General features: G+C 35.4%; 1 protein-coding gene across 1 annotated transcript in view; it reads right to left on the bottom strand.

Annotated features, from left to right (window-relative positions):
- The window catches only part of Abcb7 (ATP binding cassette subfamily B member 7), a 129,801-nt gene that overhangs the window by 18,812 nt on the left and 91,546 nt on the right, over positions 1-19,443 (bottom strand). The window contains exons 5-11 of the mRNA XM_027433065.2: positions 5,589-5,721; positions 4,443-4,711; positions 3,403-3,491; positions 3,226-3,313; positions 2,030-2,204; positions 965-1,122; positions 93-256 (exon numbers count right to left, since the gene is read on the bottom strand). Of these exons, the coding sequence (XP_027288866.1) occupies positions 93-256; positions 965-1,122; positions 2,030-2,204; positions 3,226-3,313; positions 3,403-3,491; positions 4,443-4,711; positions 5,589-5,721 (1,076 nt within the window). The remainder of the gene's footprint in view (positions 1-92; positions 257-964; positions 1,123-2,029; positions 2,205-3,225; positions 3,314-3,402; positions 3,492-4,442; positions 4,712-5,588; positions 5,722-19,443) is intronic.

The following is a 19,443-nucleotide window of genomic DNA, read 5'->3' as shown; positions in this document are numbered from 1 at the left end:
TTAAATATAGTAATTATTTCATTATGTTAAAAATTCACATCCAGAATTACCAGTCAATAAAGTAGAATTTTATAAGTAACTAAATTACCTACCCTGACCCACTACCTCCTACAATGGCCACTTTCTTTCCTGCAGGGACTTCAAAAGATACTCCACTAAGGACTTTCTGTCCTTCAATGTATTCAAAATGCACATTATCAAAGGCCACTGTGGCTGTCTGTGGTGTTATTTGAAGGGGTGATGCCATCACTTTGTCCTAGAAAGGAAGAAGAAAAGGAAAACAACATACTACTTAAAGTAAATTCTTTAGACAATTTTTTTAATTAACAGTGAGAAAAGGGAAAATATGGGAAGGGAGGTTTATGCAAATGGAATAAGGCCACTTCCAATTATGTATTTTCATTACTTGCTGCATAAAGATGAACAGGTAAGAAATTCCTATATATTTTGGTTGCTGGGAAGACTTTATTTTTTCTTTATATTTTTTGGGTTTTCAAGACAGGGCTTCTCTGTATAACAACAGCTCTGGCTGTCCTAGAACTTGCTTTGTAGAGCAGACTTGTCTTGAACTCACAACTATCTGCCTGCTTCTGGGATAAAAGATGTGTACCATCACTGCCCAGGGAAGGTTTTCTTGGTAAGGAGTTGGGGAAGAGATGACAGTGAGAAAATTGTCTAACCTAGTGATGTAAGAATATTCTACTAGATCAGTATTTCTCAACCTTCCTGATACTGCGACCCTTTAATACAGTTCCCCATGCTGTTGTGACCCCAGCCATAAATTATTTTGTTGCTACTTCATAACTGCAATTTTGTTGTCATGAATTGTAATGCAAATATGTGATATGCAAGATATCTGATATTTGACCCCCTGTTGGTTGAGAACCACTGTCCTGGTCCAACCCAGTATTAGTGAGACAGTATTCCATGTTCCTTTAAAAAGGCTACTATATAAATTACTTACTTTAATCCGTGTGTCTACCTTGAGCAGAGTAAACAAGGTGTTCATGTCTATGAGTGCTTGCCTTGTCTCTCTATATACAGTTCCCAGGAAGTTAAGGGGTAATGAAAGTTGAAAAAGCAGTCCATTCACCATTACTAGATCTCCAACGGTAAGGGCACCTTATTATGCAGTTAGAAAAAGAAAGAAAAGCTATAAACTTTCCAGCCTAAGACAGAGTTTTCTAGCCAATTTCTAGGACACATAGTTCTAAATTAACATAACCAGCAGCATTTAAGCTGACACAAGTTATATAGCATATGAATGCATGAATTAGGTAACATAGGAATCTGATGTATATTGCATGGGAAGGGAAAAGCATACCTAACATACTATGTATAATAAACAAAAAAGAATGGTTTTTAAAGTAATGATAGAAGTGGAAGGTTAAAAATATTTCCTTTTTTCCCCTCTACGGCATAAGCAAAGATTTCTTGTACAGCATAAAAAGGAAATTTATAAAAGCACATATATTAAAAATTGGAGAGAATGTCTATCATGACCAAAAAAGGTGATACATCTCATATTAATGTCACACTGAGTGAATGAAGACCATGCACAGACATTATTTGAAAGTGAAAAAACCTACTAGAATGCACTGAATTATAAAATAAGACCTTTAAACTAAACTAAACAGTAAATTAATGGCATTGTTTCTAGGTCTATACCAAAAATTAAAAATACTAGATACTAAAAAGGTTGTCTCAAATTAACAAAAACATTATGTTTTTTACAAAGGTATCATAAAAGGGAAAATTTTACATAGTTAATTAAAAATTTCTCCTAAAGAATCAGGCTACAGACCCATAAAACGAGTAAACAGTACTTTCATTTAATGAGCAAGTCAGTAAAAGAATTATCAAGAAAACACATTCTGATAGGAAAAGAAAAATCCTCTGAAAATGTCTAAGAGCTTTACCAAGCACACTTTACAACTAATACATACAGTTTACAACTAATACAATAACTTATTCCTCCCATTAACCCATTTATAATAGTCTCTAAATGTGATAAGCATAGATCCATTACCTGCCACAATTCCCTGACTGGCCAGCACCATTATAGCTGTTAATCCGACACTGAAAATAGCATTTTGGCCAAAGTTCAGCATAGCCAAAGTAGAGGTACTTTTCAATGAAGCATTCTCATATGTCTTCAAAAATCCATCATATCTCTGTGCTTCATATTTTTCATTATTAAAATACTATAAATATACAAAATAGTAACAATGGACAAATTAGAATAAACACTCTTTTATGCAATTGGTATAAGTTGTACTACACTCTTTGGTATTGAAGATCCTATCATAAAACTCAACTTTGATTAAAGAAATGGGTCAGCAGGAGTAGGAAAGGGATAAGAAGGGATAATGGGAAGTGGATAAGAGAGGATATTGGGGGGAGAATATAATCACAATACATTATATACATCTATAAAATTGTCAAAAATAAAACCAGGAACATATAATATACACATCCATGTATGTATATAGTGACTTTCAATATATTAGATTATGTTATTCCTGAAGGTTTTCAAATAATGGATTATATTCCAATATATTCCAAATTCATCCAAAAAACATTTACTAACTAGCTAATCAACTGGAGCCTAGAGCTTATTTAAACATATCTTCCACTAGTTCCACCTCTGTCACAAAGCCTTAACCTGACGCCTTAAATTCATAGTTCCCACTGCCCTCACCATATCATGCCTTTTGACTAGTCATCAGAATACTTATTTTAACTTTTCCAACAGCTTATAAGATTATGGAAAGTCAAGGAGGACACTATAATCTTCTCCCACTGTAGCATATTGCTGGTATAGTGCTTTGCATATTAAGGAAATCAGCAATTATAAAGTGAAAGAAAGCAAAAATGAATGAAAGAATTAAGGGAAAGCACTATGCTAGGCATTCTAAAGGATAAAAAAAGGACCAGGAACTTGCACGTTAACTGAATTAGCTAATGTTCATTTGTAATCAAGATGCTAATCATATATTTATGATCATTTATCAACTAATTCAGAAGGTAACATTGTGCTATTTTCAAATAAAAACTGAAGAGGAAAGACGGAGAATATTTCTAAACAAAAGAAAAATGAAGGAATCTTATTTCATCACACCTAGAGATCCTATCGTAATCTGATGTTCTTACAGCTCCTGTTAAATGACAGAACAACTCTCAGTCAGTGTGAAAGGCAGATGAGAAGATACTTAAACAGATTACCTTCACAGTTTCATAATTCAGCAGTGAGTCAATAGCAGCGTTACCTGCATCATTATCTGCTTTGTTCATTTCAATTCTAAATCTAGTTCTGTAAAACAAAGATTTCCACAGCATGAGACATATACTATACCATTACTAATTTCTGCAGCCTTGACTGGCCTCTGGGAAATACCATACCTCCACCGTGTAACAGCAACTGTGAATGCTGTATATGCACCAAGTGTTCCTAGGGTTACCAATGCAAACTGGGCACCACATTTGTAATACTAGAAAAAGAAGTCAAAAAAAGAAAAGTGATTGAATTGTCTTTGACTTTCATTATTCACCCATAAATAGGAAGAGTGAGACATTTATCAGATATGTAAAAAAAAACTGACAACATTCTCTATCATGTAAAATAAAATCGAATAAAGTAGAATTTTTTGAAAATGCAAAAATAATTAGTTTAGTAAAAGATGATTATGAACCATGCTTAATAACATTTTGAATCAAAATTGTAACTGGATAGCAGTTCACAGTCTACATTTTAGTCTAATTGTCAAGATGGAAAGTTTATAGAGAATATTGTTTTCTTTGAAAGTATTATTTAAGATACTATGCACTTCAAATAAATAAAAATATTCCTTTTCTTAAAGTCATTGTTTTAAAGACAATATGATGAAACAAAACTTAAAAAAGGAAGTGATTGCTTTTCTTGATACTTTATAGCATCACTGCAGCAAATTTCAAAGGATATTTATAAAAAGTATGATACTGATAAGTTATATTAATCAATAATGAATTAAAAATCTAATAACTTAGACAATCTACTCAAGGTAACAAGAAAAGAAAGTCTAATTGCACCTGCCATAATTATACTATCAAATTCTAACACTGAAACAGTTAAACCTAAAAAGTAATTAATTTAAAGATTATAATATTTTAACATGTTAGGATTGATAAACAGAAATCTAAATATTCTGAGCACATCAATCCAATGTGTGACATATAAAATTCTTGGAAAGAGAACATTACAAGCACTAATCAATGATCTAGGTGTCTAAAAATGATAAAGAATTTGAACTGTCCTTTGGTACTTGTGGCAAAATAATGAAATAATTGGCATAATCTTTCTGGCGTCGTGGTATGCAAAAGCATAACAGCTTCAATATTAATTTGCTATTAATAAGATTGCAAGATGAAAGGTTACTATGAAAGGAAAAAAACGCATTACTTACCAGAATACCACTGACAAGCGTCATCTCAAACACAATAGGGAGAAGATTAAACACTAAAGCACTGAGGACAAAACTAATACCCCTTGTCCCTCTGTCAATAGCCTTAGATAAAGCTCCTGTCTGTCTGCTCAAATGGAAACCCAGATCCAAGTTGTGAAGATGGAGAAATACATTTTTGGCTATTCTTCGGATTGAATTTTGGGCTACTTTGCCAAATACTGCATTTCGAACTTCATTGAAAAAGGCAGCTCCGGCTCTTGATACACCATCTAACACAAAAAAAGAAAAAAGTAGAGGGGGCATTAGAATCATAGCAGTGTAAGTGGCAAGGCTGCAGAAAATCATTTTTTTTTTGCAGGAAATCTTTATACAATGAATAATTCAGCCAGTAAATATAATACAGAGTATTTACACTAAAATAAGCATAGAACTTGTTTACTCTAATGAGTACTAACCTTTCCAGCAGCATAAATACCTTTCAGTGGTATTTGACCCTGGATTTCAGATGCTAAAAGATTTTTTCCAATTAAAATACTTTTAATATAGAATAGCCCAGGTGGCTTCATTGTTGATAAATGTACAGTATCTAATTCAATTCTCTCAAATAACAAATGCAAAAGGCTTAGACCCTGAAGAGTCAAGTGCTTTTAAGAAGCCCCTGCTTCTGTCTCTGAAGTCTTGAAGGGTCCTTTCAAATGTATGGGGCCCCGTTCATTTGAAAGAATGTTTTATTATTTTCAAATTGTATTTGTGTATCATAGTCACTGAATATATTTTAACAAAGCACTAATATTCATATATCATTACTTAGTCACTTCCATTTAAAATTAACAGTAAGAAAACAGCTGGCCATTCTACAAAGATATCTTATAAAAAGCTTAGTGAAGGTGGTGGTAATACATTTAATGTCTTATTTTATATTATTCTTTTTTTCAAACATGGAAAATGCTACTGTATCACAGAAGTTTTGTAAAGCATATCATACAAAGAATTAAAAAAAAAACAGATCAAAACAAATCTCACATAAAATAATAAAAATCCAAAATGCTAAGTTGTATTTGTGGTGAAAAGGTCATCTGCTCAAATATGATGAAACCTTCTTGAAGAAAGTCAACACCTGTAGACAGATTAAAGAATCACACATACAGCCAATCAGAACTGCTGTTGCCATGGTTGCAACTGTATTTGGTGCATCACTCAGGTTCAGCATGTTTCCCGACATCTGGTTGAGGCTGTCTACAGCATATTTAAACATGAAAGGAACCACAATATTCATGGCCTAAAAATATAAAAACATCAATTACCCACCATACATAAAACATTTATTATATAAGTACAAATATTTTCCTTAAATTATTATTTGTGGTAATGTTTACTGGAATACATTTACTGGATTGAAATGATTTTTGCAATTTACAAAGATAAAAATCTTTGGCACTGGAATCTCTGCTATTTTAGGATTCTTTCACCACACTGCCATGTTAATATTAATTTACAAGCTATGTGAATTAGTCAAATGCTACTGTGTCCACAAAAACATTTTTGATCAGCTGTTAAAAATGCTTTCTAAAATTTGAAATCCTACAGAGCTCATGACACTTAGCAGCAACCTATTTTGCATTATAGTTATCGGTGTGTGTGTGTGTGTGTGTGTGTGTGTGTGTGTGTATTTTCCTTTCCTATTATATCCTTGAGGGTCTACATCATATTACTCTTTTTTGTCCTACCCCAATCAAGTATGTTTTGTATATAGGTGGCAAATATTTTAAAGTGATTTTTTTTCATCAGACAATGTAAAGTCGAAACTATATATAAAAAAAAGGAGCATAAAAGCCACAAAGTGACAAGTATCTGTGATTGATTTACTATTGGGGAGAAATACCATTGATAGATCTGTCTAGCCCACAAGAGTCTTCATTCTAATATCATACAAAACAAAACCTATCAAACATCAAACACTTTCATTTGTCCTATAGCACTTTTAGAATATAGTAAAACAGTTCTAATACAGAAAGCAGCACTTAGGTTCAGGAAATTTACAGACTACCAAAGTGCTTTTGAAAAGGCTAAATTACAGACTTAAAAACAAATGCAAACAATGAACAAGGACTATTAAACACACTGAAAAGACAGTGCCTGCCCTTTTGCTATGATACCCTCTTGTTAACGTAAGAACGTAAAAATTAACTATTTCTAAGCTATGTAAATCTTACCAATCAAGATTTCAATTAGCTGCTCACATTAAAAAATAACATTAAAATATAAACAGCTGGTGGGATATGCTTTTAAGAATCTACAACTGTGGTATGATGCCATACTTACATTTTTTTAAACTGAAAAGTAATTTATTTGGAAGAATTTCCCTCATGACAAAAATCCACAAAAACAACTCCTATGTATTATGGTATATAGGGTGGAATTTGATACCCTGTATCTTTTTTTTAGTTTTACAAAATTATAATTTCACATATCAATCCCTTCTCCCTCTTCCCTCTCCCCCCACCATCCCCCTATCCCCTCCCCCTCCACTCCCCATAGAGGGTAGGGCCCTCCACGGGGGGCTCTTGAGATCTACAATTAATAAATGGGACCTCCTGAAACTGAGAAGCTTCTGTAAGGCAAAGGACACAGTCAGTAAGACAAATCAACAGCCAACAGAATGAGAAATGATCTTCACCAACCCCACATCTGACAGAGGGCTGATTTCCAAAATATACAGTGAACTCAAGAAGCTAGTCACCAAAACACCAAACAATGAAATTAAAATGTGGGGCACAGAACTAAATAGAGAATTCTCAACATACTTACATTTTTAAGGTTTCTAGCTATTCACTCTTCCCCATCTTTTCACTTTCTAAAGTTCAATCTGAATCTCTTATCATTCATAACACTTTCTTAGAAACTTGCAGCAATTTGACTACATTTTCCTAATACCCATTTTAATGGTTTCTACCTCAATATTATCACGCTCATGATACACTTATTAACTTTGTGCATGTGCATGATATAGTCAATATTTGAGGAAAGGCAGGTACCACAAGGTTTAATGTCATGAATGGTAAGCAGCAGAGGTGAGATTAAAATTAAAGCCTGGTACTTGAAGTCAGAAATATTTCCAGTATGCCTTACAAGGTAGGACTCATATATTTTATTCTTTTGTACCTTAAAATTAATGTTTTCAAATGCACTATGAAGTCATTTACACTTGTAAATTATAACTTAAGTAACTGAAATAAATTTGAGATGATTCTGGATTTTTCATATAATGAGGTCAAATTTCTTCATCTGCATTCCAAAACATTTTTTTTCAGTAGGAAGAAGTGATAGCTAAAACAATCACACAGTTCTCCTAATTCACAGCTTATTATTCCTTTGCCACAACTGCCATGAGTAATTTAACTTTAAAGTTGTACTATTTTACTTTCTTGAAAATGTTTTTTGAGTTTGGTCAATTTGGGGAGCATTCCTGTAAGTATGCAGAACATGTTAATTTCATCTGTCCTGTGTTGTTATTGGCAGAAAAAAAGCATAATTATCACAGTGCTAAGAACAAGCACTAACACTAAATATAACTGAAGACTGTCAATTTTCCCATTAAAACTACTTTCAAAAAGCAAAGAAATACATGTACTTAAAAAGGACAGAAAGATAATAATAAAGTAGGAGAACTTATCTTACATGTAGCTCTTCCATTTTGTGTGCATTTCCTGGCCTTGTGATACAGTGGGGGTGAAGTGTGATAAATGGTTTTCTATATCATTCTACCTTCAGCACAACTAAACTTAAACCATACATACAAATGGGAGCCATTTATTGAAAATTTTTTACTTAAAACAGTTGTATCATCATAGGAAGAGAGTCTATGGGACCAAGATCTACCTGTCCTTCAAACAGCAACTCTGACGATACCTAATATACCTCTAGTTCCTTATCAAAACCAGGCAGTTAACATTGGTGCAATACTACCAAAGAAAATATAGAACTCATTATCTTTCAACATATATAACCTGAATTCATGCATGTATGAATATTATGTATGTGTTTCTATGCATTTTATCTCATGTCTAGATTCATACAAGCACCAACACAATCAAGATCCATAATTCCTCAAGCACCACAGAACTCCTTGTGCTTCTTTGTATGTATTCTCCTTCCATCCTGTTTTGAAAACCCAATTTAATAAAGAAAAATGTAAAAGAGAAAAACACAAAAACATAGTTTAAAAGGTTCAGGGGGCAGTCTCACAAGTAGAAAGGATCTAGTAGAAGACAGAACATCAGCACTTAAATTAGAAAAATTAGATCACATATACAAAACTATAAAAAAGTTAACAGGTGAAAGGAACAGGCATGAAATGTGAGACATCCTGTAAACATCAAATCTTCAAATTACAGGCATAGAAGAGGGAACAGAACCAGGTTAATGACATAGACCAGATCTTCAGCAAGATCATGGAAGAAAACTTTCCCCAAACTAAGGGAAAACATATGCATGCAGATACAAGAAGCATACAGAACACAAAGCAGACAAGATCAGAAAAGAAATTCCCATTGCGTATCATAGTTGAAACATTACTAAATATGTGGAACAAAGAAAACAGTACTGACAGCTGCAAGAAGAAAACCACAAATCACATATAAAGGAAAACCCTTAAGATAAGAGCTGACTTCTCAATGGAGTCTGGAGAAATTCTAAAAGAATACTATAGCCAGGAAAACTACCTTGAAGGAGAAAGAAAAACTTTCCACGATACAAACAGGCTAACAAAATTCCTGTCTACCAAGCCAACCCTAAAAAGAATGCTGGAAACAATACTTCACACTGAAGAAAGGAATAAGCATAGTATCATACCTACCATAATGTAACAAAACTTAAAATCAACAGCAAACAAATCATTAGCAAATACACAAACCTGTGGAGATTAAACAATTCATTACTCCAGATGAATGGTTCAAAAAGAAACCAAGAAAAAAAATTTATTTCCTGGAACAAAAAGAAAATGGAAATACAACACATTAAAAGCAGCACGGCAAGTGAAATCTATAGCCTAAGCTACTACACACACAAAACCCAAAAAATCAAAGAGAACACAAATAAATGAGTTAATGATGCAACTCAAGATTTTGGAAAAAATCCAAAGTTCAAAGAAATAAAAACCAGGGCCAAATTTAGTAAAATAGAAACAAACAAACAATGAATCTATAAGCTGATTCTTTAAGAAGATAAACAAGATCAATGGCCATTTGGCCCACCTAACCAAAAACAAAACAAAAAGGGATGACCCAAATTAACAGAATCTGAAATGAATGGAGAACATTACAACAGACACCAAAGAAATTTAGAAAGAAACTCTAGGGGAATAGTTTAGTAACCTGTAGTCTATTAAGTTGGAAAATCTAAAAGAACTAATGAACTTCTAGATTCATCCAAACCACAAAAATTAAACAAACCAAGTAGAAATCAGCAACCTAAATATACAAATAACAAATAAGGAAATTTTATTTTTTATTGAGATATACATTTTCCCCCACTTCCCTTCCACCCTTCCTTCCCCCACACCCACAATCCCAATTTACTCAGGAGATCTCGTCTTTTTCCTCTTCCTAAGAGGATCTATAGATATCTCTCTTTGTTACTTAGGTTCTCTGGGGTTGTGGCCTGTAGGCTGGTGTCCTTTGTTTGACGTCTAATATCCACTTATGACTGAGTACACATTACATTTGTCTTTCTGGATCTAGGTTACCTCACATAGGGTGGACTTTTCTAGTTCCGTCCATTTGCCTGCAAATTTCAAGATGTCATTGTTTTTATTTTTTACTGCTGAGTAGTACTCCATTGTGTAAATGTACCACATTTTCCTTATCCATACTTCATAATTGAAATAGTAATTTAAAGCCTTCTGTCTAAAAAAACACTCTGGCCCTTGTGGGTTCACAGAATTCCTAATATAATTCTAGAAGATCTACAACCAAACTTTCATAAATTATTCAAAAATATCAAAACAAAAGGAACATTTTCAAACACCTTCTACAGAGTCAGTATCAATCAAATACCAAAAAAGATAGAGATACATAAAATAGTAAAAAGTACAGATCAATATCTTTGATGAACATAGATACAAAAAAAAACTCAATAAAATCCTTGTAAAACAGGCACATACCAAAAGATCATCCATCCATCATAGTCAAGAATACAATCAAACCATTCAAAACTGAGCTATGGATCTGAACAGAATTCTCAAAAGAAATAAAAATGGCTAAAAATATCTCAAAACATGTTCATCTTCCTTAGCAATTGGGAAAAGGCAAACCAAAACTCTTTTGAGATTTTACCATACCCCAGTGAGAATGGCCAAGATCAATAAAACAACGGACAAAAAATGCTGACAAAGGGAACCTTAATTCACCTTTGTTACTGCAAACTGGTGCAGCCCATGTGGAAATCAGCATAGAGACCTCCCAAAAAGCTAAAACTAAACCTATGACATATGACTGGGTTATACCACTCCTTGGCATATGATCAAAGAACTCAACATCCTGCTCCACAGATACCTGCTCAACCATGGTCTTCGCCACTCTGTTCACAATAGTTAGGTAATACAAACAACCTATATATCCTTCAACTGACAAATGCATAAAGAAAATGTACATATACACAATGGAATACTATTCAGCTGAAAAAACCCTCTGAAATTATGAAATTTGCAGAAAAATGGGTGGAACTAGAAAATATATTGAATGAGGAAACACACACTCAAATACAAACAACATAAGTTCTCTCTCATCTGTAGTTCCTAGCTTGAGGATTTCACATGAGTATATAATAATAAGTAGAATAATAAGTGGAATAATCACAGAAACCATGGAAATAAAAAGAGACTGGTGGGCTGGGAAAAGGAACCACCAGCTAGAAAGGGTAGTAGAAGGGTACAAGTAATATTAAGGGGGAAGCTGGAAAAATAGGAGGGCTTTAGATAGCCTGGTGGGAATGAGGTTGACATAGGATAGGGAGGAAGGAGGGAAAATAACACTAAGTATGTTTCAAAAATCCATAAGGAATTGTATTATTTTTATTTAAGAAAATTAGATATAGTATGTATATGCATTGTATGTGTGTTCATGTATTTAACTAAAGTTATTACCCTTGAGTTGATAATGCACCCCACCCCCACCCTGGCAAAGCTACAGAACATCTAATAAAAAAAGCCCTCCAGAATGAAACATGAGAAACAGTCCCCCACTTTTTGGAGGGGTTTTCAAGACAGAGTGTCCCTGTGTGGGGGCCTGGCTGTCCTGGGACTTGCTTTGTAGATCAGGCTGGTCTTGAACTCACATAGATCTATCCACTTCTGCTTCCCCAGTGCTGGAACTAAACACATGCACCACCATGCCTGGATGAGAAACATCCTTTTGAGTTGATTGTCAAGGGAGTCTAAGAGACACCTAAATAAGCTATTACTGGTGTCCTTGGTTGCCTCGCAGAGGTTCAAGGTAAGTCCCTATGGCTGAAGACAACATGCACTTCAGAGAATTTGGAGGATGTGACCTGAAAGCCTTCTCCCTGAGTATTAGCATTTGAAGTACCAGAGAATACTATTCAAGCTACCAAAAAAGGGAAGCAACTTTACTCAGCTGTGATGTCTATGAAATACAACAACGACCAGCAGGGCAAGATATCCCTAAGGATGTACTACTCTTATGTGGCATTAACTAACTGGGCTTAAATGCCACTCAACAAGGGGGAAATCATACCAGATATTGAAAACCTACCCATGTACTCAGGGCTAGTGAGGTCATAAATCTTGGGAGGAGAAATTACTATAACCACTTTACTAAACAAGCATAATTCTTAACTACATTCTATATACTTTTATCCTTATGAACAGACATAAGTTAAATTCTTTCCCATCAAAGAAGCTTCTCTTTGCAGCAGATGGAAATCATTACAGAAAACCACAACTGGTCATAAGCAGAAAACATGGGGTGCAAAGCCCCAGCTGATACATCTACAATCAACTTCTGTACCTAAGGGTTAGGGAACATGCAGAGAAGGGGGCAGAAAGATTGGAAGAGCCATAGGACCACAGAGTCTGCTGTGACAGTGTGTCTCCTAGAGATAGCAAGGAAGCTTTATCCATAATACTGTAACAATACCGCTGCCTAAACAAGACCTGAACAATGACAACATAAATAGACATAATACCATGAAAGGGGAAAATCTCGTGGGGTGCCACACCTAGACAAAGACAGACAGGGCTGTTAAGAGAGGGAAAATTAGTCATCCCAAGGATGGGGTTACTGAATACCAGGCGTCAGCCCGGAAATCATACATATACGAACAATACTACATAGACTCAGAAGGTTGTATTCATATACTTTGGTGTTTATACATGTATGTAGCTATAACAATTAAAGAAAAAGACCATGAGCTTGAGAGGGAGCAGGAGGCATGTAAGGAGAAGGCATAAATAATTACAATATTTTAAATAAAAAAGAAAACTGCAAAAACAATTTCTCTGGTGTACATGAAAAAATTCTCAGTAAAATGCTTGCTAACTGACTTCAAGTGCATATTAAGAACACACATCATGACCACCTTGTTTTCAACTCAGAGATTCACCTTACAGAAATCAACAAATGTAATATATTATACAAATAAACTGATGGAGAGGAATGATATGATCATCTTTATAGATGAAGAAAAAGCATTTGATAAAATTCAAAATGACTCCATGAAAGAAATTCTTTAAATCTGGAATGCAATATGGGCTGAGGAGATAACTCATGTCAATAAAATATTTGTTCCATAAGCATAAGGATGCAAGTTCAATCCCCTGAATCCCTGTACCAAAGCCTGGTGTGGTAGCACACTCTTATAATCCTAGAGGTTTGGAGTTGGAGACAGGTAGATTTCTGTGGCTTTTTGATCACGGCTAGCTCCAGGAAAATAAGAGATCCAGTCTCTAAAAACAAGGACAAAGCTGGAGGCTCCTTAGGAACAATACCTATATCTGACCTCTGGATTCACATATACGCACACATGCATGCACCCACATGAAAATATACTCACATGTACCCTCAGTCATACACAAATAAATTAGGAGATGGTACATATATTCAATTAATAACAGATATATACAACAAATTTACAGACAATACTATAATAAATGAGGAGGAGTTATTTTCTTTAAAATTCAGAACAATATAAAGGTGCCCAGTCTCTCCGGTCATTCAAAATAGTACTCAAAGTCTTAGCTACAGCACTTAAACATTAGAAAGATATAAAGGGGATAAAATATAGAAAATGAAGAAGTCAAATTTTCCAAAATTCACAGATGACATAATTCTATACTGAAAAGATCATATGGAGTCCATCAGAAAACTGTTAATATTGATAAACACTTTCAGTAAGGCTGCATGATACAAAATCAGCATACAAAAGACATCAATAACTTTCTTATATACCAAGAAGAACTTCCTAAGAAAGGGATATACAAAAAAATATACCATTCATAATAGTTCTAAAAGAGTACCTAGGAATAAACCTAACCAAGAGAAAAATCTATACAATGAAAACTTTGAGACCCAGAAAAAGAAACTGAAGAGAATAAACAATAGACAGATTTTCCATGCTCCTGGATTAGCACAATTAATTTTGTGAAAATAGTGTATTACTAAAAGTTGTCTACAGATAAAATTCCCATGAAAATTCTAATGGTATTGCTCATAGAACTAAAAAAAGTAATCAAAGAATCCATATGGAAATAAAAAAGATAGTAAACAGCCAAAGTAATCCTATGTAGAAAGAACAATTCATACTATATTAGGGAGTGATAGTGACAAAACAGCCACATGGACTGATGGAACAGTACAGAGAACTTAGAAATAAACCCACAAATCCACGGGCACCTAATATTTGACAAAGATTTTAAAAACATGTAAAAAAGAGAACCTATTTACAAATGGTGCTGACAAAATTAGATATGTAGTATCCATATCTCCCACACTACACAAAATAATTCAAAATGGATTACAAAGAACAGGGTGTGGTGGCACATGACTTTAATCACAGCACACAGGAGGGAAAGACAGGTGGATCTCTAAATTCAGAGCTCTCCAGAATGACTTCCAGGACAGCCAGGGTTATGTAGAGAGACCCTGTCTCAAAAACAAACACAAAATAGATCAAAGACCCTAATTACAACCGGAATCACTGAAATTACTAGGGAGAAAAAACACTTCAAGAAATAGCCATAGTTAAAGAACTTTCTGAACAGGAAATAATTACAAGTATTGACAAATGAGATAATATAGAATTAAAGTTTCTATATTGCAGAAGAAACTTTCAGAATAGTAAACAGCCTACAGAATCGGAGACAATCTTTTCTAGTTACACTTCAGACAGGGAGTTAATATCTAGAATACTCCATATATCAATAACTATAAAACTAAACACATATGCACAGAAATTCAAACTACCAATAAATGAAGTTCTCAAAAGATACTTCAGTTTACTATCCAGAATATATAAGCTGCAAAATTAAACACCAACACACAACACACACACACACACACACACACACACACACACACACACACACACACACACACACACACACAAGTACAATCAGTAAATGAGTTAATGGAATGACCAGACAGTACTCAAAATGAGGGATACAATGAACAATAAATATATTAATAAGTGTTCAACATCCATGTTATTTAGGAAATGAAAATTAAAACTATGTTGAGATTTCATCTTATTCCAGTCAGAATGGATATCAACAAGTAAATAAATGATGGCTTGCTAGGTAAAATATCACAGCTCAGCGGCAAACAAGAATGACTGCCTTAAGCAAGGAGGAAGGAGAGAACTAAGATTGTTCTCTGACTTTCACATGTTGAACATGTGAAATCTATGTCCAAACACACAAGCATGCACAAACATACACGCACAAATTTGTTTTAAAGAAAACAAATTACAACATATGCTAGTGAATATGTGGGGGAAACAACCTTTATTCAAAGCTGTGTGTGTCAACTGGGTGTGTCAACTAGAAATCAGTATAAAGCTTTCGCTATGTAAAATAGAACTGCCATATGACCCAGCTATATAACTCCTCAGGTATATACACAAAAGAATTTACATCCTACCATAGATAAACTTACACAGACATATTTATTGCTACTCTATTCACAACAGCAAGGAAATGGAATTAGCTTACCAGTCTATCAACAGATGAATTGATAATGAAAATGTTATACAACAGAATTTTACCTAGCAGCAGAGATAATTAAATTATGAAATTTGTAGTTAAATGAAAGGATCCAGAAATTAGTTTAGTAATAGTAAGTGACTCAATCCAGATTTAGAAAGGCAAATATCATATGTTGTCATTCATATCTACATTATAGCTTTATATATATATACATATATATAGATAGATAGATAGATGAATATATGTATAGAGATAGAGCATAAAAATAGAAAAAGTGGTCATCAGAGTGGAAAAGAAGAGATGTTAAGGCATCACCATCCCTGAATTCAAGCTCCACTATAGAGCTATAGTAATAAAAACAGCTTGGTATTAGCATAAAAACAGACACATGGATCAATGGAACTGAAGACCCTGATATTAATTCACATGACTAGGGACATCTAATTTTTGACAAAGTTAAAATTATACAATGGAAAAAAGAAAGCATCTTCAACAAATGGTGCTGGAATAACTGGATGCTGGCATGTAGAAGACTACAGATAGATCCATATCTATCACCATGCACAATGGATCACAGACCTCAACATAAATCCAGTTACACTGAACCTGATAGAAGAGAAAGTGGGAAGTAGCCTTGAATGCATGGGCACGGAATACCACTTCTTAAATATAACACCAGTAGCACACACTCCAAGAGCAACAATAAATAAATGGTACCTCCTGAAACTTAGAAGCTTCTGTAAGGCAAAGCATGTGATCAATAAGACAAAATGACAGCCTAGAGAATGGGAAAAGATCTTCACCAACCCCACATCTGACAGAGGGCTGTTCTACAAAATATATAAAGAAATTAAGAAACTAGATATCAAAATACAAAATAATCCAATTAAAAAACGGGGTATAGAGCTAAACAGAAAATGCTCAACAGAAGAAACTCAAAAGGCCAAAAGAAATTTAAAGAATTCTTAGCTGAGATACAATCTTACACCTATCAGAATGGCTAAGATCAAAACCACTGATGACAGCTTATGCTAGAGAGGATGTGGAGAAAGAGAACACTCCTCCATTGCTGGAGGGAGTGCAAACTTGTACAGCTACTTTGGAAATCAGTATGGTGGTTTCTCAGGAAAATGGCAATAAGTCTACCTCAAGGCCCAGCAATACCACTCTTGGTCACACAACCAAAGGATACACAATCATACCACAAGGGCATTTGCTCAACTATGTTCATAGCAGCATTATTTGTAATAGCCAGAACCTGGAAACAACTTAGATGCCCCTCAACCAAAGAATGGATAAAGAAAATGTGGTTAGAGGGATACTCTCTCAGCCTAGACACATGGGGGAGGGCCTAGGCCCTGCTCCAAATGATATGACAGACTGTGAAGATCCCCCATGGAAGGTCTCACCCTCCCTGGGGAGCAGAAAGGGGATGGGACAGGAGGTCGGTGTGTGTGTGGGGGGGGCAGAGGAGGAGGGGAGGGAGAGGGACCTGGGATTGACATGTAAAAGAAGCTTGTTTTGAATTTAAATAAAAAATTTAAAAAATAATAATAAAAAATCTTTACCAAAAAAAGAAAGAAAATGTGGTACATTTATTTACAGAATAGAGTACTACTCAGCGAGAAAAACAATGACATCTTGAAATTTGCAGGCAAATGGATGGAACTAGAAAAAATCATCCTAAGTGAGGTAACCCAGACCCAGAAAGACAAAGACAGCATGTACTCACTCATAAATGTATTAGACATAAAGCATAGGATAAACAGGCTACAATCCACAGCCCCAGAGAAGCTAAGTAAAAAGGGGGGATCCTAAGAGGGACACACATGGAGGGCTTCAGGAAGGGAAAATAGTTAAGGTCTCCTGGATAAACTGGGAGGAGTAGAAAGGATGGGATGGGGGTGGGAACATGAGAGATCTAGAAGGCCAAATTAAGGGGGGATGGCAGGGGAGAGCAATGAAAGAGATATCTTGATAGAGGGAGCCATTATGGGGTTAGGGAGACACCTGGTGCTAGAAAAACTCCCAGGAATCCACAGGGATGATCCCAACTAAGACTCCTAGCAAAAGTGGAGAGGATGCCTGAACTGGCCTTCCCCTGTTATCAGATTGGTGACTACCCTAACTGTTATCATAGAACCTATATCCAGTAACTGATGGAAGCAGATGCAAGTGACCCAAAGCCAAGCACTGGGCTGAGTTCCTGGAATTCAGCTGAAAAGAGGGAGGAGGGATCATATGAAACGGGGGGGGGGGGAGGCACAGGAGGCATCAAGAGTATAATGGGGAAATCCACAGAGACAGCTGACCCAAGCTAGAGGGAGCTCATGGACCACAGACTGACAGCTGGGGATCCTGCATGAAACCAAACTAGCCCCTCTGAATGTGGGTGGCTTCATCTGTTGGGGGAGGGACTGGAACTGGGATCAGGACCTATCCCAGGTACATGACCTGGGTTTTGGAGCCCATTCCCTATGGTGGGATACCTTGCTCAGCCTTGATACAGGGGAAGTGGCTTGGTCCTGCCTCAACTTGGTACGCTAGACTTTATTGAGTCCCCCAAGGAAGGCCTTACACCCCTGAGTAGTTGATGGGGGTGAGAAGTGGGGAGGTAGGGATGGGAGAAGGGGAACTGGGGTTAATATGTAAGATGAAAAAAAGTTTTAAATAAAAAATAGTACAAACAAATGCAAACCCTATTTCATTGTCAAAAAAGGAAGCCATGAATTTTGAATGGAGTGGGAATGGGTATATGGGAAGGTTTCAGGGAGGAAAGCAAAGGGAGAAATTTAAATTATAATCTCAAAATAATAATAAAAGAAAATAAAAACTTAAGAAAATATTGTATGAAATTCTCAACGAATAATAAAACTTGGGGTTTTGGGGTGTTTGTTTTTAAAAAGAATGATCCTATCTTCTGAAGCTACCTGGTTCCCTGATTATCGTATCTTCTCTCTGTTCCCTACTTCTCTTGTGTTACAGCTAAGATACCATCCACCATGTTGTTAATAGCGCTGCACTTAAATCCAAGATATTAGCACTTTGCTTTTCAATGTCTAAAACAGTGAGTTAAATGATGTTTTGTTTCTGTGGTATCAGCCTTGGATATTTTGTACCAATAGAATTTTATATCAATAGAAAATGGAATCAACTAACATATACAGTACACTAATAATGGAGACAACTATAAATGAGTACAAATCAATGTTTCCCAGCTGTTGGGGTTCTAGAATGGGGCAACATAAGGGAGATTTTTCAGTGATGGCACTTTTTTGCATCCCTCCCTCCCTCCCTCCCTCCCTCCCTCCCTACGGATCATTATGCAGTCCCCTCTTCCTCTGTGCTACCTGACATGATGGTAACTAATTCACTCTCTAGAACTGTAAGTCTGCTCCCAATTAAAATAAGATCTGTCTTGGTCATGGTGTCTCTTAACCTTAGTAGACTAGTGACTAAGACAGTCCATATCCCAACAAAATTCATGTAGAAATTTGCTTGTCATTGCAGCATTACTGGGAAACAGGACCTTTACAAGAGGAGTAGGATCCTTAGAAGGATTTGTACAGGTCTTATGGAACTCTTTCTAATTCTGGAGGCAGTTACTGTGATGTCCTAAGAATGAGCCTCTATAAAGCAAGGCAACTGCTGGTGACTGTTATATTCTTGCCCTCCCATTTTCTACTAGAGTTGAAACAGCATAAGGCCACTGCCAGAAGCTGACCAGATGCTAGCTCTATGCTTTTGGACCTCCAAGCCTTCAGAACCATGAACTCAAATCAA

The sequence above is a fragment of the Cricetulus griseus genome, chromosome X (assembly GCF_003668045.3).
Source record: "Cricetulus griseus strain 17A/GY chromosome X, alternate assembly CriGri-PICRH-1.0, whole genome shotgun sequence".
Classification (NCBI taxonomy): Eukaryota; Metazoa; Chordata; class Mammalia; order Rodentia; family Cricetidae; genus Cricetulus; species Cricetulus griseus.
Note: the sequence above shows the minus strand (reverse complement) of the source record. Positions and strands in the feature narration are given on the sequence as shown.